The sequence below is a fragment of the Oryctolagus cuniculus genome, chromosome 5 (genome assembly GCF_964237555.1).
Source record: "Oryctolagus cuniculus chromosome 5, mOryCun1.1, whole genome shotgun sequence".
NCBI lineage: Eukaryota > Metazoa > Chordata > Mammalia > Lagomorpha > Leporidae > Oryctolagus > Oryctolagus cuniculus.
Window position 1 is genome coordinate 62,547,931 of NC_091436.1, and position 23,616 is coordinate 62,571,546.

Sequence of the window (23,616 nt, forward strand, 5' to 3'; positions counted from 1 at the left end):
GAATATAAAAATGTTTTATTTCTTATATTTCAAAAATTCTATGTTGGCACCTTTTAGAAAAGGAACATTACTGGCAAAATTTGGTTCCTTAAAGATTTTAAAACCTAGCAGCTCCCCTCTGGTCTAAGCTCCAGATGGCAGTGGCCTTGACCCTGTGCCAGCACCTCCCAGGGGACTAAGCTCTCCACCTGATGGTCATACCCTTCCTGCCTCCACTTCAGCACAATTGCAGGCCTGTGAAGGGGCAGCCTCATGGCAGTGAATGCGTTTAGTTCTCCAACCACAACCGCAATCACAAGGAAGTCAAGTCATTTCTGTAACACATGAAATGAATGACTCACTGTCCAGTAAGTTAATCAACAATTTAAAAAATCCAATGTGAAATTTAAGTGAGATAATTTGGAGCAACGGGTGAGGTCGAATAGCATATACAACACATCAGCCCAAATGTCTGTTCTCACATATACTCACAGAACACAGACACATCTACACCACAGTTCTCCTGCCGAGAAGTTGCTTATTTCAATAGCCATGATTTTCCTCCAAACGTTTTTTGTTTCCTCCTGTTCATTTGCATCCAGGATGGATTTGTCCAAAGAAGTTAGTTTTTTAGACTTTAGTCTTTATGACTTCAGAGTTACATTTTTCTAAATACACTTTTAAAAAGGGGAGGGAGGGGTGAATAAAATAATACAGAAGAAAACATGAATCACTTTGGGAGCAGACAGATCTGGACTGTAATCCACTGACACGCCTGTGAACTTGGGCAGACCATTACTTCTCTGCACTTGCCCAGTGACGGCATGGAGACAGCAGTCCCATTCCTACAGGGAGGCTGACATAAACACGGTCTGGCTGTGAGGGCTCAGAAGGTGCTGGCTCCGTTTCCTACGAAAGCTGCTCCCAGCTAATCTACCAAAGGCCAAGGGTTTAGCCTCTGATGCAAACTTGCTGGCACAGAGACAATGGGTTCTGATGCAGAGAGCACACTCATTTGTCTTATAAATTGTGCTATACCCATTGATTAAGTGGTCATTCTACTTTTTAGTCTCTCTAGTTGGTTGCAAAGTTATGACTTATGCTAATAGGAACAGAGAAGCTCAGAGTATAATCTAGGAAAGTAAGTGCTTTAAGTATAATTCTGAAAGAGATGAACTACCTGAGAACAATGCTGATATCGAAGGTAGATGGGAGATTTTCTTAGCTCAGAATGTCTGTTCTCTGCAGGTGCCCTGAAACTGATGCAGAGATGGAGAAGTGTGCCCAACAATAGCAGAGACACAGCTAACGCCCCTTCCACAGATGCCGGAGCTCTCACAATGTCTCCAGGACTGACCAAAAAAACTGTGTGAAACAGGGAAAGAGGGTGTGCAAAGCTGATTCCCCCCCAACCAAACAGATAAGTATTTTTACTCTCTCTGGAGGGCAAGATGCAGCCTCATAACTGCTCCTTGAGAAAATGAATTATTGCATGGCCAGTGTTGTGGCAGAGCAGGTTAAGTTGCCACCTACAATGCTGGCATCCCATATGAGTGCTGGACTGAGTCCCGGCTGTTCCACCTCCAATCCAGCTCCCTGCTAATGTGCCTGGGAAGGAAGCTGAAGATGGCCCAAGTCCTTGGGTAAATTAAAAAAATTTAATTCTTCAAAAGAAAATCTCTGGGGCTAGAGTTGTGGTGCAGTGAATTAGGCTACTATGTGTGACATTGGCATCCCACATGGACACCAATTCGAGTCCTTACTGCTCCAGTTCTGATCCAGCTCCCTGCCAATGGTCTGGGAAAGCACAGGAAGATGGCCCAAGTGCTTGGGTCCCTGCCACCCTTGTGGGAGACCCGGATGGAGTTCTGGGCTCCTGGCTTCAGCCTGGCCCAGCTCTGCCTGTTATAGCCATTTGGGGAATGAACCAGAGGACGGAAGATCTCTTTCTCTCTCTGTCTCTCCCTCTCTCTCTGTTATTATGCCTTTCAAATAAAATAAAAATAAATTCTTTTAAAAGCAATGAAATATGGCCGGTGCCATGGCTCACTTGGCTAATCCTCCACCTGCGGCGCCAGCACCCTAGGTTCTAGTCCCGGTTGGGGCTCCAGATTCTGGCCTGGTTGTTCTTCTTCCAGTCCAGCTCTCTGCTGTGGCCCAGGAGGGCAATGGAGGATGGCCCAAGTGCTTGGGCCCTGCACCCACATGGGAGACCAGGAGGAAGCACCTGGTTCCTGGTTTCAGATCGGCGCAGCGCGCCAGCCGTAGCAGCCATCTGGGGGGTGAACCAACAGAAGGAAGACCTTTCTCTGTCTCTCTCTCTAACTCTGCCTGTCAAAAAAAAAAAAGCAATGAAAGAAAATTATTGGAGTGGGTGACATGGTACAGCAGGCTAAGCCACCACTTGGGATGCCCGAATCCTGTATCAGAGTGCCAGCTCAAATCCCACCTCTGTTTCTGATTCAGCTCCCTGCTAATACAGGTGGGAGACAGCAGATGATAGCTTGAGTACTTGGGTTTTTGCCACCGGGATGGAAGACCTAGATGGAGTTCCTGGCTCTAAGCTCCAGCCTGGCCCAGCCCCGGCTGTTGTTGGGTCCTTGGGAAATGAACCAGTGAATGAAGATCTCTCTCTGTCTCCTTCCCTTCCTCCCTCCATCGCCCTACTCTTCAAATAAATAAAAATAAGCTTTTAGAAAAACACCAGACAAGTTAGCGATTTCCCTCAAGCTAAGTTCTATAAAACGTTCTTCTACTTTGTTGAGCAAAATGGCTCTTATGAAGACAACCAGTAAAATTTTCTTTCCTGGGCTGGCGCTGTGGTACCGCAGGATAAGCCATTGCCTATGAGACTGGCATTCCATATGGGTGCCAATTCAAGTCCCAGCTGCTTCACTTCCGATCCAATCCCCTGCTAATGTGCCTGGGAAGGCAGTGGAAGATGGCCCAAGTGCTTCCTCGGCACACCCATGTGGGGGACCCAGAAGAAGCTCCTGGCTCCTGGCTTTGGATCAGTTAGCTCCAGCCATTGCAGCCATTTGGGGAGTGAGCCAGTAGATGGAAGACTCTCCCACCTCCCTCCCCCAACCCCCATAACTCTGCCTTTCAAATAAATAAATCTTAAAAAGTATGTATTTCCTATAAAATCCACAACATTTTAGAAACCAGAGAATGCTGTAAACATTTAAACAAAGTCTAAATAAGTCTTCATTTGAGCACCTTATCCCCCTCACGCTATTTCATGACACTAATCCGTGACTGGTGTCATGGGGACGTGGGGAAGATTGGAGTTCCGGTTTGTTCTACTCGGTGAAGCGGCTCCCTTCCTGGAGCACCCAGTCGAGAAAGACACAATTCATAGGACATTTACGGGAAGTGCTGGCCAGGACTCCTCCTGGCACCGCGGCCCTGGCTCCTCTGGTTCCCCAGAGGGAAGGTAAGTTTATCTGCATCCCACACCGAGAAGGGTCAAGATGGGTCAAGGATGCCCCACCCCAGAAAGCTGCTCATGATTTATTTGCAAAGCAAACACACACTCAAACACACACATATTCACACACACACACTCACACACAGCCACACACACTCTCACACACACTCACATACACACACACACAGCCACACACACTCACACACACATACTCTCACACTCACATACACACACTCACACACACACAGCTAACACACACTCACACACAGATACACACACATACTCTCACACTCACACAGCCACACACTCACACACACATACATACACACTCACACACACATATACACCACCACACACACACACATACACACACACAGCCACACACTCACAGCCACACACACTCACGCACAGCCACAGCCACACACACTCACTCATGCACAGCCACACACACACTCACACATACACACACAGCCACACACACTCACACATACACAGCCACACACACTCACACATACACACACATTCACACACAGCCACACACACATTCACATACACACACTCACACATACATACATTCACACACAGCCACACACAGAGCTCTGAGAAGTCAGAAAGCAGATAACAGCAATGCTCCCAGGCAGATCTCTTTGCCATGTGGCAGCCCCCTGTGCATTTCTGCTGCTATGGTTTTCTCCACAGGACTCTGGGATCCGCCGTCACCCTCAGCCATGGGACCTTCTGCTGTGGTGTTACTGTTCACTTCAGAAGGAGCGCGAGGAGAAAACGCGGCTTCGACATCCTCACTCCGCTTCTTCTTACCCTAGATACCTCTCATTCCCCAAGGCATGTGTGAGGTCCTAAGTCCCTTTCTTTCTAAAATATATTGAATTTTCTTACTCTTGTCAAATACTTAGAGCCAGGCAAGTGCAAAATATGAAAAACAGCTCAAAATAATCTTCCCTGTTAGAAGTCAACATGGTGTTGCCCTAGGGTGGTTTCAGACCCCAGCAATGATCCATTTTTTCTTTGTGAATGCTGGTTATTGAGTACAATTTGTTTGCGTAACTGTGCCTTGTTGTGCTCTTAAGATTTGTGTCTCTTCTGTGTGTCAATAAGAAGTTGACTGAAAATATTTAAGGCTTAAGTAACTGAACTCTGGGGTATATGTTTGGCTTAGTGGTTGCAATGCCTGCATCTTAATTCAAATGCCTGGATTTGGCTCCAGGCTCTGGTTCCCATTTCCAGATCCCTGCTGGCCTGAATCCTGGGAGGCAGTAGATGGTGGTTTGGGTAGCTGGGTCCCTGCCATCCACATGGGAGACCCAGAGTGAGTTTCCAGCTCCTAGTTTCAGCCAGGCATGGCCCTGGCCACTGGGGGCATTTGGGGAGTGAACCAGCAGATAGGAGCTCCCTCTGCCTTTGTGTATCTCCCTGTAAAAAACAAAGAACTCTTAAATAAAGGAGTCATTTTACATAATATGAGGTTTTCCTACATTCCTCTCATGTTGAACATGGAACCTAGTGATGCTACAGTATAGGAATTTAATATCAATGACCAGAAGCAGAGGCAAACACCAGCCTCTGCTTAGCCTAATGTCTAACTATGGAGTCTAAGAACCAGACAGCCTGAACAGGACCAAGCTAGCCCCAGAGATGGACATCTCCAAGAAACAGTGGGTCGAATTGAATGATTTCTGCCAAAATAATAGCAACGTTAAAAGTAATTTATAGGAGTCAACTCTTAGCGCCATGGAATAAGGAGCGACTATACAATAAGGGAGAACCACAGACTATCACACTGTGCCCTCCTGCTGTGTGGCTGGCTCAAAACCCAGATGGTTTCCAAGGCTGTAGATGGAGGAAGCCATGGTCAACAACAGGAGACAAATTATTCATTGCATACTGCTTTGGGATCTTATTTTTGCTATCTGTAACATAAGAATAATGTTCCTCAGAGAGACGTTCTGATAAATACTTCAGAAATATGCAATGCATTTTGAGACAATCAGGGTCATTTGGACACGGACTATGCATTACACAGCAGTCCCAAGGAATGCTAATTTTCTGCAGCTGTGATCATAGCAGGGTGGTTATGTGTGGAGACTGTCCTTATTCATATGAGATGCACATTTAAGTTTTTATGGATGAATTTCAAAATATCAGCAATTTATTTTCAAAAACAAACGTAGGGGCAGTGCTGAGCCCAGCAGTTCAAACACTGTGTTAAGATGCCTGTGTTCTGCAGTGCCTGGGGCTGAGTCCCACCTCCAGCTCCTGATTCCAGCTTGCTGCTAATGCAGACCCTGGGAGGCAGCAGTGATGGCCCAAGTCGCTGGGTCCCTGCCCCCAACGTGGGGGACTTGGATTGAGTTCCTGGCTCCTACCTTAGGATCCCCCCAGCCACTGTGGGCATTTGAGGAGTGAACCAGCAGGATGGGAGCTAGCGCGCACTCTCTCTCTGCCTCTCAAATAAATAAATAAAAAGTAAATAAACAAACATGCATGCATACACACAGGCACAATACAGTAAAAACTGAGGAGTAGCTTGACCAGCACCTCAACTCCATGGAAGCCAAAGAAGTCACCAAGTACTTCCGGTAAGAGAGGTATAAAGGGAGAGGAGACAAATGAGAAGGGTGAGCGGAAGGTCTGGGTAACCTCTGTCCCCCCCCAGCTCATGCAGCCAGACTACTGAACCCAGAAGATGGAAGCTTCTTCCCTAAAGAGGACAAAACAGTAGTTCGCTAAGCAGGATCACTAAGTAGAGGGTAACCTTACACTAAGTGCCCTTTTTAAAAAGTTTTACTGATTTATTTTACTTAAAAGGCAAAGAGAGACAGAGGCAGACAGACAGAGACAGAGAACTTCCATCCATTGGTTTCCCTGGCAAATGCCCATAACAGCCAGGTCGAAGCCAGGAGCCAGGAACTCAGTCTGGGTCTTCCACATGGGTGACAGGGACCCAAGTATTTGAGATACCACCTGCCACCTCCAAGGGTGCATATTAGCAAGAAACTGGAATCGGAAGTTAGTAGGAACCTAGGCCTTCCAATATAGGATGCAGGCATCCCAAGCTGCATCTTAACCACTGTGTCAAATGCCTGCCCCACATTCAGCACCTTGATTGTTGAGGGTCAGGGTACTTGCACACACAGATATTCATATTGAATAATAGGCATTCCTGCCTTCTTCCCCCACCTGAAAGCTGGTCAACCAGCCTTTCTCCTCCAGGAAAGAGTTTGAAAGATCCTTCTTCTATGGGGCTCTGCCTAGTCCTAAAGATGATGCCACCGGCAGTGTCACCAACAACACAGTCCAGCCAGATCCTCCAACCACAGGTGTGCAAAGGCATAACCTACACACTTACCAACGCCACCCACATGCTCCCACTCTTAGCAGCAGCCAGAGAAGCAGTGTAAGGCATCAGAAGCAAGCCTCCAGTGTGAAAAACTGACCAAAGCCAACATAAACATGCAAGAGACTACAAAGGAGGAGAAAACTGCATTTAAAAAAAAAAAGCAAAACGATTACTAATATTCTCAGGTCAGAGGCTGCAAACATGAAACAAAAATCATCATTTATAGAGGAAAAAGCAGCTTTTAGAAATTAAAAATACAATAGTAGAAATGAAAGAACTCGATAAAGGAATTAGAATGTAAAGTCTCTTCCAAAAAAGACCCAAGAGAGAAAACAAGAAAAGTGAAGCATGGTTCAGGAGATCCTACATCTGAAGGGTACGTTCCAGAAAGAGTAAACATACCAAAAAAAATGAAGAAGACATCATCAAAATAATCCAAGGATAACTTCCAGAGCTGGAGGGCATGAGATTCCACACTGAAAGGGCACGTCTATGGCAGGCGCTGGGGCGCAGGGGATTAAGCCGCCACTTGCAATGCTGGCACCCCATACCAGAGGACCTGTTTGAGTCTTGGCTGCTCTGCTTCCAGTCCAGCTCCCTGTTAATGCACCTGGGAAGGCAGCAGCAGATGTCCCAAGTGTTTAGGCCCCTGTCACTGGCATGAGACCTGGATGGAGTTCAGACTCCTGACTTCAGCCTGTACCAGCCTTGTCCAGCCATTGCAGCCACTGGGGAAGTGAACCAACAGATGGAAGATCTCTCTCTCTCTCTCTCTCTCTCTCTCTCTCTCTAATTCTGCCTTTCACTAAATAATAAATCTTTTTTACAAATAAAAAAGAAAGGGCCTTCAAGCGACCAGCATGATAGATGAAAATATAATCACAGAAAGGCTCATTATGAAATTCCAGAGCACTGGAGACAAAGAAACACATTCTACAAACCTCCAGAGAGTAACACACAAGAACCAAGGTCTTAAATAATTCATCCTTGTGCACCCTTTCTCAAGAAACTGTATGTGGGAATACCCCATGAACACCAGAATAAATCAATAAAGAAAAGAACCTGAGATACAGGAAATAGGAAAAAACAAAAACAGCACAAGAAGGAGGAGCCGCCTGCTCAAGATGATGGTGAGGGATGCCCGGGAGCTGTGCACCAGTGCCCAGGGCAGCAGGTGGACAAGACGTGTGCGCAGTCCCCGGAGGTGAACTCACTGAACACTGCCTGTGTCTGAACACACAAGGGAGATTTAGATCCCTGGCAAAGAGCTTGTGGCTGAAATAGTAGTAACACAAAGCCCCCCATCTCCAGAAAAAAAGTAAGGCAATTATTAACGCCAGGGAAAACAAAAGATGGTACAGGGATGAAGAAATAATCGTCATTAATCAACACTAATAAGGATCCGCTATGAACAGGACTGACATAATCACACTGAAAGCAGATCTGACAAAAATTACGCTGTATCTGTTTTGGGAGCAGTAGCGGGGACAGAAAGGGCGAATGTGTTGTGGTAGAGGTGATGGGACAGATAAGAGAAATCTTCATCTTCTATAGCAGGAAATCATTAGAGAATTTCTCAATCTCCTGCCGGACAGTAGCAACCCTGTGTGGCATTTGCAAAAGTGTGGATGTGACGACCAAAACAGTAAACAGAAAGTCACAGGGGAAGGAACAATGGAAAATAAGGAGACAGGAGACCACTGGGCTTTGTTGTTGTTTTTTAACAAATCTTTGAATAAATATATATAATATTATATGTAATGCTATACTTATGCTTAATCATAATATATATAGTTATATATATTATTTTATAATAAATTATGTATAAACATGTATATATAACTGATAAAAAATAATCATATATAACTACTTAGAAAGCAAAGATATCATTAAATATTCTGTTTACAAGTTACTTTCTATGTTTGAAATTTATTATCGAACTATAGGTAAATTATAGAAGTGTTCCATTAACCAGTACATTTAGGTCCATATGATAATTTTCTTAGTACATGCTAGTGCTGATTCCAAGTATTTTTGGTCAATTTAGTTTTGCAGCACTGGTGGTAATATAAAGTACTCACCAGCTCTAGCGGGCTGAGACGTGTGCCAGAGATAGGCCTGGAATCAGATGACTCAAAGCTGGACGCATGGAGGCTAGCATGAGAGATGGTGCAGAGTATTAGTCTGGGGAGAACTGTCCCTTTTATTTCCACTATAAGTTAGTTAACTCCAGCTAGAAAGCAAGTAAAAGTATCTGATGCATATGACTTGAGGAAAAAGTACATTAAAAATGTTATAGTACTTAAAACACTCTATTCACAAGTCTTTTCACCACTTTCAGGAAGATTAGAGTATTGAATAATGAAAAGAAGAAATATATAAAGAGATTATTTTAAAACTTTGTTCATATCACTTTATAAAGCTGATATAACACCCATTATTAGCCATTTTTCTCCAAAGTAACTTTCTGAACCCAAGGTCTGTAATTACCTTTAGGAAACTTGAAGATCAGTCAAAAACCTTGAACATCAGTCCAAAAAAAGTGGAAAAAAAAAAAACTACTGTGAAAATCAACTAATGTAATCTATCAAACTAACAGGCAATAGAAGAAAAAAATCACACGATCATTTTAATAGATGGCAGAAAAAGCTTTTGACAAAATCCTATGCTCATTCATGATAAAACCCTAAGCAAAGCAGGAACAGAAGAAAACTTCTTCAGTTTGCTAAGGAATAACTACAAAGTCCGGATCTGACCCCAGACTCCAGGGTAATGCCCTGAAGCCTTCTTGCAGTCCTCTCACCACTGCTTTTCACCATCACACTGCAGATCCTCGCTAACGCAGTGAGACAAGAGAGGGAAACGAAACACACACACATGGGGAAGGAAGACATAAAACTCTTGTCCACAGATGACATCTATGCAGAAAACACTAAAAAAACTGACCAAAAAAAGTCTTGGGATTAATAAATAAATTTAGCAGAGTTGCAGAATACAAGGTTAATGCAAAAAATTGCTTTCCTATATACCAGCGATGAACAAATGGAAACTGACATGAAAATACATAACATTTATATTAGTGCCCCCAAAATTAAATACTCAGGTTTAATGCTAGCAAGAATATATGTAAGATCTGTTTGAAGAAAACAACAAAAAGACTCAATGAAAGTAACCATGGGCAGGAGGACTAAACATTGTCAAGATGTCAGTTCTTCTTAAACCGATCTACTTGTTTCATGTAATCTCAATCAAAACCCCAGTAAGCAAGTGTAGATTTCAACAAACTGGTTCTGAAGTTAGTACAGAGGGGCAAACAACCCAGTAGAGTCAACACAACATTCAAAGAGAGGAAAAAGATGGAGGACTGGCACTTGAAGACATCGTATAAAGCTACAGTGATCAAGATGGTGCAGTACTGATGTAAGAACACCCAGATCAATGGAACGGAATAGAGTCCAGAAATTTACTCTATAGGCACAGTCAACTGAACTTTGACAGAGCAGCAAAAGCAATACGGATCTTCCCTAACTGAACGACAGAGTGACGTCCCAACAGATCCGTCATCAGGTGAAGACATGGTGCATTCAATACGTCTAACCTACTGAACAGCCTAGCTCAGCAGCAGAGCACAACAGAGCACCACTCGGTTGGCACCCTCGAGACCGTGTGGCTGCCTGAAAGCTGTGGGTCCCTGCGGTGTCCAGCAGCACAGAAGAGCAGCCTGCCACACACTGCCGGCCCAAAAAGGAAGGAAGACCTTTCTCTCTGTCTCTCTCTCTCTCTCACTGTCTAACTCTGCCTGTCAAAAATAAAAAATAAATAAATAAATAAAGATAGCCTTTCCAACTAACAAGGCAAGAAAACTGGACATGTATGTAAAAAAGAAAAAAAATCCGGATGCAGACTTTACAACCTTCACAAAATTACCGCAAAATGGATCACAGACCAAAACGTAAAGTGTGAATCTACGAAATTCCTAGAATACAACACAGGAGAAAGTCCAGATGACTTTGGGTGTGGTGATGACTTTCTATGTACAGCACCAAAGGCATGAGCCACATGAGAATGATGTGGTAATCTAGACATACTTCATTAAGATTACAATTAAAAATGTTCTGCTTTGCAAAAGGCTTTACCAAGAGAAGAAGAAGAAAAGCTACCAACTGGGAGAAAATATTTGCATAAGATATGTAAGATAAAGCATTCTTATACAAAACACATAAAGAGTTCTTACAATTTGATAAGAAAACAATTAATTAAAAATGGATTGGGGCCAGCATTGTGGCTTAGCAGGTAAAGCCACCGCCTGCAGTGCCAGCATCCCATATGGGCGTCAGTTCAAGTCCAGGCTGCTCTGCTTCCAATTCAGCTCTCTGCTATGGCCTGGGAAAGCAGTAGAAGATGGCCCAAGTCCTTGAACCCCTGCACCCATGTGGGAGACCCAGAAGAAACTCCTGGTTCCTAGCTTCGGATCGGCACAGCTCCGGCTGTTGCGGCCAACTGGGGAGTGAACCAGTGGACAGAAGACCTCTCTCTCTTTCTGCCTCTCCTTCTCTCTCTGTGTAACTCTTTCAAATAAATAAATAAATAAACCTTTTTTAATAAATGAATTAAAAAGTGGGTCACAGACCTTATCAGACATCTGAGCAGAAAAGACATACAGACGGATAAGAAACATATGAAAAGGAGTTCCATACTGTAAGTCATTCGGAAAATGTAAATTTTAAAATGAGATACCACTACATACCTATCAGAATGACCAAAAGCCAGAACACCAACACCACCAAACGGTGGTGGTGATGTGGAGGGAGAGAACCTCTCACTTATTGCCAGTGGGGATCCAAGATGGTATAGACACTTTGGAGAGCAGTTTGCTGTCAGTTTCTTACAAAACTAAGCATACTGTTACGCATGACCCAGCAGCTGTGCTCCTTGGTATTCACCTACAGGAGCTGAAAACCTACTTCACACAAAAACTTGCACGTGGATAAGTGCAGCCGCATCGTAACTGCCAAAACTTGAAAGCAAGGGAGATGTGAATGAATAAATTGTGCTAAACCCAGACAACGGAGTATTATTTAGTACTAAAAAATTAGTTATCAAGCCATGAAAAACCATAGGGGAAACTTAAATGCATATTACTGAGTGAAAGAAGCCAAACTGAAAAGGCAGTAAAAAGTGGTTGATGGGGTGGGATAACTAGCAGAGGATTTTGAGGGCAGTGAAACTACACTGCATTACACCTCAACAGTGGACAGTGCAACACACTGTACACACCTCTTGTCGTTATAGAGCTGTCCAAACGCAAGGCCTGCACAACGCCCAGTGGACCCGAAGGAGAACCTGAACTTTGAGTGATAATGACGTATCAGTACAGGTTCAGCAGCTGTGACAACCGGACCACTCCGGTGGGGGATGTCGACAAGGGGGTGGACTCTGCATGTGTCGGGGTGGGGAGTAATTGTACCATAACTTTCCATAAATTTTGCTGTGAACCTAAACCTGCTCTCCGAAGTAAAGCCTGTTAGTAACAACAACTGAAACACACCAGGGCGAGCCTTTGGCTTAGCAGTTAAGCCAGAGTTAAGATGCCTACATGACACACTGGAATTCCAGGGTTCAGGGTCCACCTCCCCTCTGCTAATGCAGACCCCGGGAGGCAGTAGGACAGGTAATGAGGCTCCTGCCAGGCAATGGAAACTGCCACTGTGTTCTTAGATCCTGGCTTTAGCCCTGGCTCGGTTCTGGTTGTTACGGGCCTTTGGGGACTGAATGAGCAGATGAGAATTCCCTTTCTTATCTGTATGCCTCTGTCTCTGTGTGTCTCTTTCTGTCTCTCAAACATATTAAAAACAAACAAACAGCTATCCATAACCAGCATTAAGGGAGGCTGTTATTGGCACTTAAATCTCTGAGCACACATCTAGGCGAAATGTCCTCAGACCTGAAGGTGGAAGGAGGCCTGTTTTCTGGCGTTCTTGAAGATCCCGCTCCAAACAGCTTTCTCTGCTCTTGCTGCGGGGTAAACGGTCTTTGAGTTTTAACCATCCGTAGTGCATTTCGCGCTTCGCTTATGATCTCCGCACTGGTCTTCTGTTTGGGTGCTGAAGGTCTATAAAATGGATCCAGTTTTTCCAACTTGTTCTCATGTGGGGACAGCATCTTCTCCTTCAGAGAAAAATGTTCTCCAGGTAGACAGCGCACCCTGCGAATCAAGATACGGTACAAAAACATCACCTATTTGTATCCAGCACTTTAAGAGGACTGCTTAACCCTGTCCACACAGTCCTCCTCAGCAAGCTTGGAAGACACTCAGGGACAGGTGTTCCTTACAAATCCACCAGGCAGTTAGAAGGTCAGGACGGGAGAGATGTGCAGGGAAGAAACCAAGACCAAAGCTGAACTTGGGGAGGAAGACAGATCAGGAAAGAAGACAGAACAAGAACTGGGAATCACCTTAGATCTCCGACCTCTAAGATTATGCTGGGGGTTCTGTTAAAATTTTGTGTCTAAGGTCTCCTCCACTTCCCCACTGCCTTCCACACAAAATGTTCCTATAAGGTTAAATTTTAGACAGCTGGGGCCTATTTCCAACCTACATCTGCTTTACAACAAACTTTAAACTTAGAGAATGGTCCAGCCTCATATTTGCCTGATATATTTGAATCCACTGAATCAAATCACCTTTAGTTTGAAATAGTGCCCCGGGGGTGGGGGGGGGTGGGGTGCTGACCATAACGGGTAAAGCCGCCACCTGCAGTGCCAGCATCCCATATGGGTGCTGGTTCAAGTCCTGGCTGCTCTACTTCCCATCCAGCTCTCTGCCTGGGAAAGCAGTAGAAGATGGCCCAAGTCCTTGGGCTCCTGCACCCACGTGGGAGATCCAGAAGAAGCTCCTGGCTTTGGATCTGCACAGTTCCCACCATTGTGGCCATCTGGGGAGTGAACCAGCAGACGGAAGATCCCCCCTCCCCCCACCTCTCTGTAACTCTGCCTTTCAAATAAATATATAAATCTTTAAAAAAAATTTATTAAAAAAAAGTGTCCTGAATGAAAACCAATATGTCCAATATCAGCATCAAATGGTCCCTCCCCTGTGCATTTTCCTCAGTTAGAGGAAATGTACGAGGGCCTTGAGAACACAGATCCCCCTCAAATACTAGTATGTCCAACGAATACAATATGAACTTTAAAACTGGGCAGACTTTTAGTTCTAATCAGAGTAGGGTAATAGGCTTTTATGTCTTTAAAAAAATCTCTCACCCCATTAAAAAAAATGTGATTATCTCTAGAGTGACAGAGGCCCATAAATTACTTACAAATATCAGCTACTCAATTTTAGAACAACTTCTGCCAAAAAAAAAAAGTGATATAGGCCCAAGGAAACTGAAAAACCCCATTTCTATAAGTAGAATCAACAGGCGAGTCCTCAGACAAACCAAGATTTGCCCTGTTATGATGCAATGCATTAAACTGTTACACAACCACAGACAACAAGAACATCTGTTTAGTTCCACCCAGGCCCCACCCGAAGAGCTTCTGGGGAACAGCATAAGATGAAAACTACAAACAATATGTCATTCTTCTCACATGCAAAGGCCAAGTGTTGAGTTAAACAGAAAAGCCATTGGATACACAATAGTATTTTAGGAATTTCTGATACAGAATTTTGAATTTAAGCAAGACTAGAATTATATACATTAATACTTAATGACTACAAACTATGGCAGTCATGTTTCACTCCTAATACTTTTTATATGATTGGCTATATTTAACAATATTCAGTGCTAATTTTTTTTTAGGGACTGGCATTGTGGTGCAGCAGGTTAAGCTGCTTCTTGCAATGCCAGCATCTCAGACTGGACTGCTGGCTGGAGTCCTGGCTGCTCCACTTCTGATCCAGCTCCCTGCTAATGCACCTGGGAAAGCAGCAAATGATGGCCCAAGTGCTTGGGCCCCTTCCACCCACATGGGAGAACCAGATAGAAATCCTGGCTCTTGGCTTCAGCCTGGCCCAGCCCAAGCCACTGCAGCCATTCTGAGAGTGAACAAGCAGATGGAAGATTCTCTCTCTCTCTCTCTCCCTGTCACTCTGCTTTTCAAATAAATAAAAATACATCTTTAAAATTACTTTTTAAAAAATGTATGAGGGGACTTCACAGAGAAATCAAACTAAAAGAAAAAGTATATAAGCTTTATTTTTTACCATAAGCTCCATCAAGTTCAAGACACCTTTGTAAGTGATAGTGTGAACCACTGGGCCCATTCCTCAGGTAGCCAGGTCAGTGTAACCAGGTCATGCAGTGGTTTTCACATGATTAACTGAAGAAAAATGGGTACCCTCTGAAGATTGTTTTTTTAAGATCAGGAAACAAAAAAGAAATCAGAAAGGGCCAAAGGAAGACTAAAATGGTAGATGCCTAATGATTTCTGACCAAAACCCAGAAAAGCCCCCTTGCTGATGAGAGTGATGAGCAGAAAGCATTGTCATGGTGGGGAAGGACTCTCTAATGAAGCTTTCCTGGGTGTTTTTCTGCTGAAACTTCCACTCACTTTCTCAGAACCTTCTCTATTCAGCGGAGTTGTCATTCCTTGACCCTCCAGAAAACCAACAAGAAAACGCCTTGAGCATCTCAAATAAGTATCTGCTGTGACCTTGGCTCTCAGTGGACCACTTCACCTCCTGGTAGCCACTGCTTTGACCATGCTTTGTCTTCAGGATCATACTGGTAAAGCCAGGTTTCACCTCCTGTTGCAATTCTTCCAAGGAATGTTCCAGAACTTTGCTCTCACTTGAAGACTTCTATCATACTCTCTGCTCTTGTCTGCAGCTGACCTGGGCTTTCATATATTTTGAGCAGAAACACTGCTCCACTTCCACTTTTTGGTCAGAACTGTGCAAGCTGAACCGACTGAGATGTTTATGGTGTTGGCTGTTGTTCTACTGTTAATTGTCAGTCTTCTTCAATTAGGATATGAACAAGATCAAATATTTTTTTCTGGCAAATTGGTGTGGATGGCCTATGGCTATTGGCATCATCTTCAACAATGTCCCTTCCCTTCTTGAAATTACCCACTTGTAAAACAGCAGATTTGTCGGGGGAACTGTCCCCCGCTAAACTTTTTGTAATGCATCAGTGATTATAGCATTCTTCTCAAACTTCTCTATCAATAGGATGTTTGTTTTTGCTTCAAATTTAGCAGAATTCATGTTGCTTTGATAGGGGACTTTTTTCAAGCTGATGTCTTATGCTTCTTAGTGCCTCAAACTAGATCCTATTCAGACACATTATAACAAGTTAGTATGAGTACATTTTGGTATAAAAAGTTTTTGGAATGCATGCAGTTTTTCCATAATATGAATTTTCCATGAACTTTCTGTATATACACACACATATATGGTATGCCTATATGTGTATGTATATAGGTATACTATTTGTGGATATATAACATAAATAAAGTCTTACAACATCTATTATTTTTGGATATATAACATAAATACAGTCTTACAACATCTAACTTAAGTGGCCATGACAGGTCTGTTGGCTTTTTTTTCTTTGTAAAGATTTGTTTATTTATTTGAAAGTCAGAATTGCAGAGAGAGAGACATAGTGAGACAGATCTTCCATCCATTGGTTCACTCTGCAGATGGCCACAATGGCCAGGGGTGGGCCAGGCCAAAGCCAGGAGTCAGAAGCTTCACCTAGTTCTCTCATGTGGGTTGCAGGGGCTCAAACACTTGGGCCATCTCCCACCACTTTTCCCAAGCTATTAGCAGGGAGGTGGATCAGAAGTAGAGCAGCTGGGAAATGAACTGGTGCCCATATGTGATGCCAGCATTGCAGACAGAGGCTTTACCCACTGCACCACCACGCAAGGCCCTGTTGGCTTGTTTTTAAAAGGCCCATTACAGTAAGAAATGATGCCTCTTAGTGAGAAGAGGTTCCCATACACGAACGAGCTTCAGGACTGCCACCCCCTTGACTTCATATGGCACTAATCAGTCTAGCGACATCCAAAGGCAGTTGGTCAAACTAATAAAATTGGGAGAGAGTGCTCTGGGGAGTAATAATGTATTGCTATTCCTGGCCCAAGGTTCTCTCTGGCTATCTTTTAGTTTGCATTGAAAACTATCCTTGTTCTCAGAGTAATAAAGCAGGAACAGTTACTCAGGTCAAATTCCAAAAGTTTTGTAAATTATTTTGGCATACAGAATTTAGACCAACTAGAAAATGAGCTAACAGACCTTTTTTTGTTATTAATTTCTGCCACCAATTCTAGTACAGTTTTTTCTATCCTCCTTCCTCTCCCCTCCCCACCCAAATCTCACTTTAACAGATGAGAAACTGTGGGGCCTGCACTTTGGTGCAGCAGGTTAACGCCCTGGCCTGAGGCACGGGCATCCCATGTGGGCACTGGTTCTAGTCCCAGCTGTTCTCCTTCCGATCCAGCTCTCTGCTGTGGCCTGAGAAAGCAGTAGAGGATGGCCCAATTCCTTGGGCCACTGCACCTGTGTGGGGGACCTGGAGGAAGCTCCTGGCTCCTGGCTTTGGATCAGCCCAGCTCCGGCCGTTGCGGCCAGCTGGGGAGTGAACTATCGGATGAAAGACCTCCCCCCCCCCCCCGCCTCTCCTCTCTCAGTGTAGCTCTGAATTTCAAATAAATAAATAAATCTTAAAAAAAAAAAACAGATGAGAAACTGGAACAATAATATAAGATTTACTCAGTTAATCTAGTGATGTCATATTAATACATTATTAACTAACTCAAACATGGAAATATTTAATAATTCAAGCAAACCAGGTTAGAAGTGGGGCTTTGGGGAATTTTTTTTTCTTTTTGGTGAACAGAAAGCGGGAATCAGAATACTTAAGGCTGTATCCACCTCAAACATTGTTGTAGGGATTAATTGAGATAATGTGGCAAGAGGTCTTAGCAGGGTGCTTGGTATTAAAGTCAGTGTGTAGCATAGTGGTCCAGAGCTGGGACTTGTACCAAACACTAAAATATGGAATATGGGCATCCCAAGCAGTGCCTTACCCACTGCACCAAATGCCCTGAGTAAGAGTATTGATCAACTGTTTCTATGTGCAAAATCTTTGGGAACATGGAGGAACACGATACTGTCCTCACACCCAGCAAAAAGGACCACTATGCTACACACTGACTTTAATACCTGACACTACACACTGACTTTAATACCAAGCACCCTGCTAAGGCCTCTTGCCACATTATCTCAATTAATCCCCACAACAGTGTTTGAGGTGGATACAGCCTTAAGTATTATTAGACAAACAAAACAAAACAAAACGCAAAGACAGATGCCTAGAGATGATATTCAACCAGACCAGTTATGCCAGGGTACTGAGAAGCCCTGAGCCTGCAACTCTTCACCCACCAGTATGGACACAAATCAATATTTCACAGCAGGAGCAGCCTTCCTGGTATGTACCAGCTGAGTACCGGCACTTCTTATACCCAAGTGATTTTAATACAAGGAAGACATTAATGATGGCAATTTAAAGAGCAGAAGTGCATTGCCATGTGATTACGAAGTAGGAAGAGATTTCTGATTAGTACAGGGCATCTGGGGGAGATCCTGGAAGGGGCAGCTCTTGGGCTTGGGTCTGAAAAACTGGGCTGAGTGTGAGCAAATAGCATGGCTGGCACTGAGGACGGCATAGAGGAGGATGTTCCAGCAAAGTCAACGGCTGAGCTGGGGCAGAGCATCATGAACATATGGGGCGGGACCAGCATTGTGGCGCAGCGGGATAAGCTTCTGCCTATGATGCAGGCATCATGTGGGCGCTGGTTAAACCCCAGTTGCTCCACTTCTGATCCAGCTCCCTACTAATGTGCCTGGGAAAACAGCAGCAGATGGCCTAAATCCTTGAGCCCCGGCACCAATGTGGGAGACCCAGAAGAAGTTCCTGGTCATCGGCCTGGCCCAGCTCTGGCTGTTGTGGCCATCTGGGGAGTGAACCAGCGGATGGAAGACCTCTCCCTCTTCCCTCTGTAACTGCCTTTCAGATAAATAAATAAATCTTTAAAAAAAAAATAAAGAACATATTGGGTATGTATGGATAGAGATTGGATCTGGACCAATTAAACTCAATGACAGGACAAGAAGTTAAATAAAAATTGACAAATTAAAAATTTCTTTTAAAAATTACTTCTGGGTAACTTTAAGAAAAGTAATTTTTGTTGTTGTTGTTGTTGTTGTTGTTGTTTACTTATTTGAAAGGCAGAGTGACAGAGAAAATGAGAGAGAGAGAAATCTTCCATCTGCTGGTTTACTCCCCAAATGCCCTCAATGGCCAGGGTTGAACCAGGCTGAAGCCGGGAGCCTGTCACTCCATCTGGATCTCCCATGTGAGGGCAGGGGCCCAAGCACCTGGGCCATCATCTGCTGCTTCCCACAATACATTATTAGGAAGTTGGATTGGAAGCAGGGTAGCCAGGGCACAAACTAGGCATTCTGACAGGGCCGAGGGAGTCCCAAGCAGCTGCTTAATCCCCTGTGCCACAAAGCCTTTCCCTACCTGCCCCCAACCCACCAGATTTTAAGGCCTGGTGTGATCTAGTGAGGGAGGCCAGAAGGAGCGGTCAGGTGGCTCCTGGGTAATCACCCCCCTCACTCCTGGAGGTCACTTCCCAGAAGCTTCGCCCACTCTCCTTGCTTGGGTCAAGTGCAGCTCTTCCAGACGCCAGGAGGGTTCCAGCTGGCCTGTGTCCCTAAGCCCTCCACCGTGCAGCTGACCTCGCCCTACCAGACTCAGAGCCCCCTCCCCCAGTACCCCCTTCCCTACCACAGCTGAAGGCCAACACTTGGCGCCAAGAATTTCCAGACGGAGCCTGCATGGCTTCTTGAATCGAAGGCATATGTCACAGTGGATTATGAGAGTGCACGGAACTTGATCTCACACGGCATCTGACTCACGACGCCATGGGGTGAGCTGAGTCCAGATGCCTCCCTCCCCCCTGCCCTGTTGGCTTCCTTCACTTTATCTCTGATTGCCTGGTGTGGGTGAGGGCTGGGCGGACGTTGTGGTCAGGAATCAAGCATGGAAAGCCTGAGACATGGGAGTGAAGGTGACACACGTAGGGGCAAGACGTGGCACGAGGATGAGTGAGGGGCACAGAGAGTGACAACTCACAGGGTTTCAGGCTGAGAAGACAGGAGGGGGCCAGAGGCAACACCGGGCGGGCAAAGCAAGGGATGATCGGAGGGCAGGGGCAGTTTCCCAAAGACCAGAGGAGAGGAGGCTTGGAAGGGAAAGAAGGAAACTCGAGTTCTGTCTTGCAGCACGCTGCCCCGAGTCTATGGCGTCCACTGGGCCCTGGGATGCTGAACACCGCCAGCAGCAGGAGAGTTTGGAAAGTGAAGAATGTTTTAAAACCCACATAATTTCTTACTGGGTTGGGGGACGTTTAGAGTCGTTTATAGATCTTTACAGCTAACTATAACGACCTATCTTTATCTTTGCTGTTCATAGCCATCTAAAACAAAGCCTTCTTGCTAAATGCAACACTGCGCCATTAGAATGCCTGCCACAGGGGAGGCTGGCCATCTCCACACTCTTTTCCCTGCTATTCAAATCCTCAGGGCCCCTTCCAGGTCTCTGAATGACTTCTGGGTCAACAAGAGCCTAAGACACAAGGAGGCACTGGGAAAGCCTTTGAACTTGATACCCCCTCTCACAGTCTTCTGTGACCTCGCACATGGCCTCTAACATCCCTAAGCCGGTTTCCTCATCTGTAGGGTGTACACAGGGTTAATATCTGCCCCACAGAACTGTCGGAATAATCCATGCCAAGTGGTTCAGTATGTCGGCCGGCCCATAAAAAAATATTAACAACCACCGCCCAGGGGCCACCTGTTCCAAGACAGGGGAAAAACTCCCTCCATGACTGAAAAACCAAACTGCAAAAGAAAGGATGACATTTGTTCAAGTTTTCCATACATTTTGTAAGTTTTAAAATGTAAAGGGGAGAGGTGCTTTCCCTTATGAAAACAGAGAATTCTTGTTAAACTTAATGGGCAGGCTGGCACTATGGTATAGTAGGCTAAGCCTCCACCTGTGGTGCCGGCATCCCCTACAGGCGCTGGTTGGAGTCCTGGCTGTTCCACTTCCAATCCGGCCCCCTGCTGATGCGCCTGGGAAAGCAGCAGAGGATGGCCCAAGCGTTTGGACCCCTGTACCCATATGGGAGGCCCAGAAGAAGCTCCTGGCTCATAAATAAAATCATTAAAAACAAACCAAAAAACAGGAATTAAAAGATAAGTTGGGGTGGGCATTTGGCTCAGCAGGCAAGCCGCTATTTGGGACCCAAATCCCCTACCGGAGGGGCCTGTGCTCGAGTCTTGGCTTTGCTCCTGATCCCAGCTTCCCACATTAGCACACCCTGGGAGGCAGCGGTGATGGTTCAAGTAATTGGGTTCTTGGCATCCACGTGGGTGACACGGGTGGAATTAATTCCCAGCTTCCTGCTTGGGTCACATCATTACAGGCACTCGGTGCGTGAACAAGCTAATAAGACCTCTGTGTTTCTGCATCTCAAATAAATACTTTTTAAAAAAGAAAGCTGTTTATTTTTGAGATGCACACATATAGGGAGTCTTCCAAAAGCTCCCGGGAGGGGCTGGTGCTGTGGCACAGCAGGCTAAGCTGCCACTTGCAATGCTGGCATCCCAAACTGGAGTGCCTGTTTCCAGTCTTAGCTGCTCTGCTTCTGGTCCAGCTCCCTGCTAATGTGCCTGTGAAGGCAGCAGAAGACGGCCCAAGTCCTTGGGCCCCGGCACCCAGGTGGGAGACCTGGAAGAAGCTCCTGGCTCCAGCCTGGCTCAGCCGGGTTGTGGTCATTTGGGGAAGTGAACCAGGGGATGGAAGATTTCTCCCTGCTTCTCCCTCTCTTTGTTGGTCTGCCTTTCAAATAAATCAATCTTCTATATAAAAAGCTCATGGGAAATGTGTATCATGAAAAAACTATACAAGGATTTACTGCATTTTATTGAATGTCCATGCCAAATCAACTTCATCAACTAGTGAGGATCTCATAGATTCACAAAACAGGATACAAATAGGGTGCTGCTTGCTTTCAGAGCAGATGGGAGGGTTTCCGTGATCCTCTTGGGAATGCATCATAAGCAGCACTGGCTACACTGTGGTCCATTGGCTTCTGGTCATCCGCTGAGGCCCTAGCTGCTGCTTGGAAGGGTCCAGGCACAATCTGCGTGGCCTTCCTTAGGTCACCACCTGCCTGGACAAAGGCCCTCAGCCCACCATCCCCTCACTCAACAAGTACTGCCCACCAGCTGCCGAGCACCACGCATGTGTGGAACTAAAGACATCCGCGCCCGACTCCGCACAGCACGCACGGGATACTCTCCTCGCCTCGCTCCCCTCCCGGGACAGAAAAGCCAACCCCTGCAGGAGGGGGTCCCCGGGGGAACCGGCCTGGACGCCTCACCTCCCGCGGGGACCACGGCTCGCCCACGGCCGGCAATACCGGCTGTCCCGCGCGGCGGCATCCGCACGGCGCCCGCCAGCCCCGCGGCTCAGCCGCCGGCCTGCGTCTCCATGGTAACCGTACACAAACTACCGCCGGGCCCTCGGAGCTGCAGAGTCCGGCAGCCGCCGGGAGGACTGGGCGAGCCGGGGCGCAGGGAAGGGGGCGTCCGGCCGGACGCAAAGCACCTGTGAGGAGCGTTGGATACGGTCACCGCAGCCGAGGTTCAGCGCATCTTCCCGCTTTCCCGAAGCAGCCGCAGCTACCAGCTGAGCGACAGCGCCGAAGAAGAGGGCGGGGCGAGGCGGGGCGGGGCGAGGTCGTCCCCGTGTCGCGGGTCGCCGCTGGGCCACTGGGCCTGCGCCGGCGCCGCCAACGCATGCGTAGAAGCATCGGGGCGTGGCGCCGGCCTTGTGGGAGGAGCTTGGCGAGGGCTGGAGGCGGGGATGCGGGCTCCGAGATGGGAGAGAGGGAAGAGGATAGTCGCTTGAGGCCCGCGCGGCGGGGCGGCGTCTGCTTTCAAGTTAGCAATTTGGGAACCGCCTCGGTGGAGCCGGTGCGACATCTCCGCGCCTCTGTTAAGTGTCGCTAGGCAGGGCGGCGGCTTAAGGATAGGAGAACCCGAGGGTACGAGTCGGGACTTACTGGTTCGGACTGCGACTCAGTGTTTCCTCCGATGTGAAGTGGAGGGAAATCTGGGGTTGAGGAGAAATGGAGCGAGGTGTAAGGAGCTCTGCGATCCGCGAGGCTCGGCCGGCTGGCTCCCGGGCAGCCCCCGCGCCTGCCCGCACTGCCGCGTTGCGGAGGGGCGCCCGCCGGCACACGCTGCAGCGGAGCTGGGAGCCCCTGGGCTAATAACAGGCGAGCCGGAGCCGAGGCCAGGCCTCTCTTGTTATGCTGCACCTGTCAAGGTAGAAGTCCCATCGTGTTCCCTGAGCACTTGACGGCGGGAGGTGCAAGGGAGACGTTAATCACGTTCCAGCCGCTTTGCAGAAACACGGAGATGTGTCGGCCCCAGTGCTGTCAACGCTGGAAAGATGCCACCTCCCTGGGTGCGAAGTCACTTGTAAAGAATAATTAAGCCACATATACTATGTGGGAGGAATTGTGTTAAGTGACAATGACGCGAATCTCTACTACAGGAATGCAAATATTCTCAGAGTACCCAAGAGGATTTTGAACACAATGAGCAAGAAACACTTTTATTATTGATTGGCTAATGTTAGGACCTGAAACAAAATCTTAGTGTTTCTCAGGGCTGACATCTTTTCCAGAGTCAGCTTGAATGCTCATATCCAGTCCCGCTGGACTCCACATATGAAACCATAACTGGTGCATT

At 46.2% G+C, this 23,616-nt stretch overlaps 1 protein-coding gene across 10 annotated transcripts in view; it reads right to left on the reverse strand.

Moving 5' to 3' along the window:
* The window catches only part of ARMC2 (armadillo repeat containing 2), a 143,417-nt gene extending 120,814 nt beyond the window's left edge, over positions 1 to 22,603 (reverse strand). For 4 of the 10 annotated variants that reach the window (XM_070073719.1, XM_070073715.1, XM_070073721.1 and 1 more), the window contains exons 1-3: positions 22,466 to 22,603; positions 12,712 to 12,972; positions 8,849 to 8,921 (exon numbers count right to left, since the gene is read on the reverse strand). In XM_070073719.1, coding sequence (XP_069929820.1) covers positions 8,849 to 8,921; positions 12,712 to 12,929 — 291 coding nt within the window. In that variant the 5' untranslated portion in view covers positions 12,930 to 12,972; positions 22,466 to 22,603. Of the gene's footprint in view, positions 1 to 8,848; positions 8,922 to 12,711; positions 12,973 to 19,576; positions 20,209 to 22,238; positions 22,377 to 22,465 lie in introns of those variants that run through there. The other 6 variants (XM_070073724.1, XM_070073718.1, XM_070073723.1 and 3 more) reach the window with 4 other exon arrangements.
* Between the last annotated feature and the right edge of the window lie 1,013 nt (positions 22,604 to 23,616).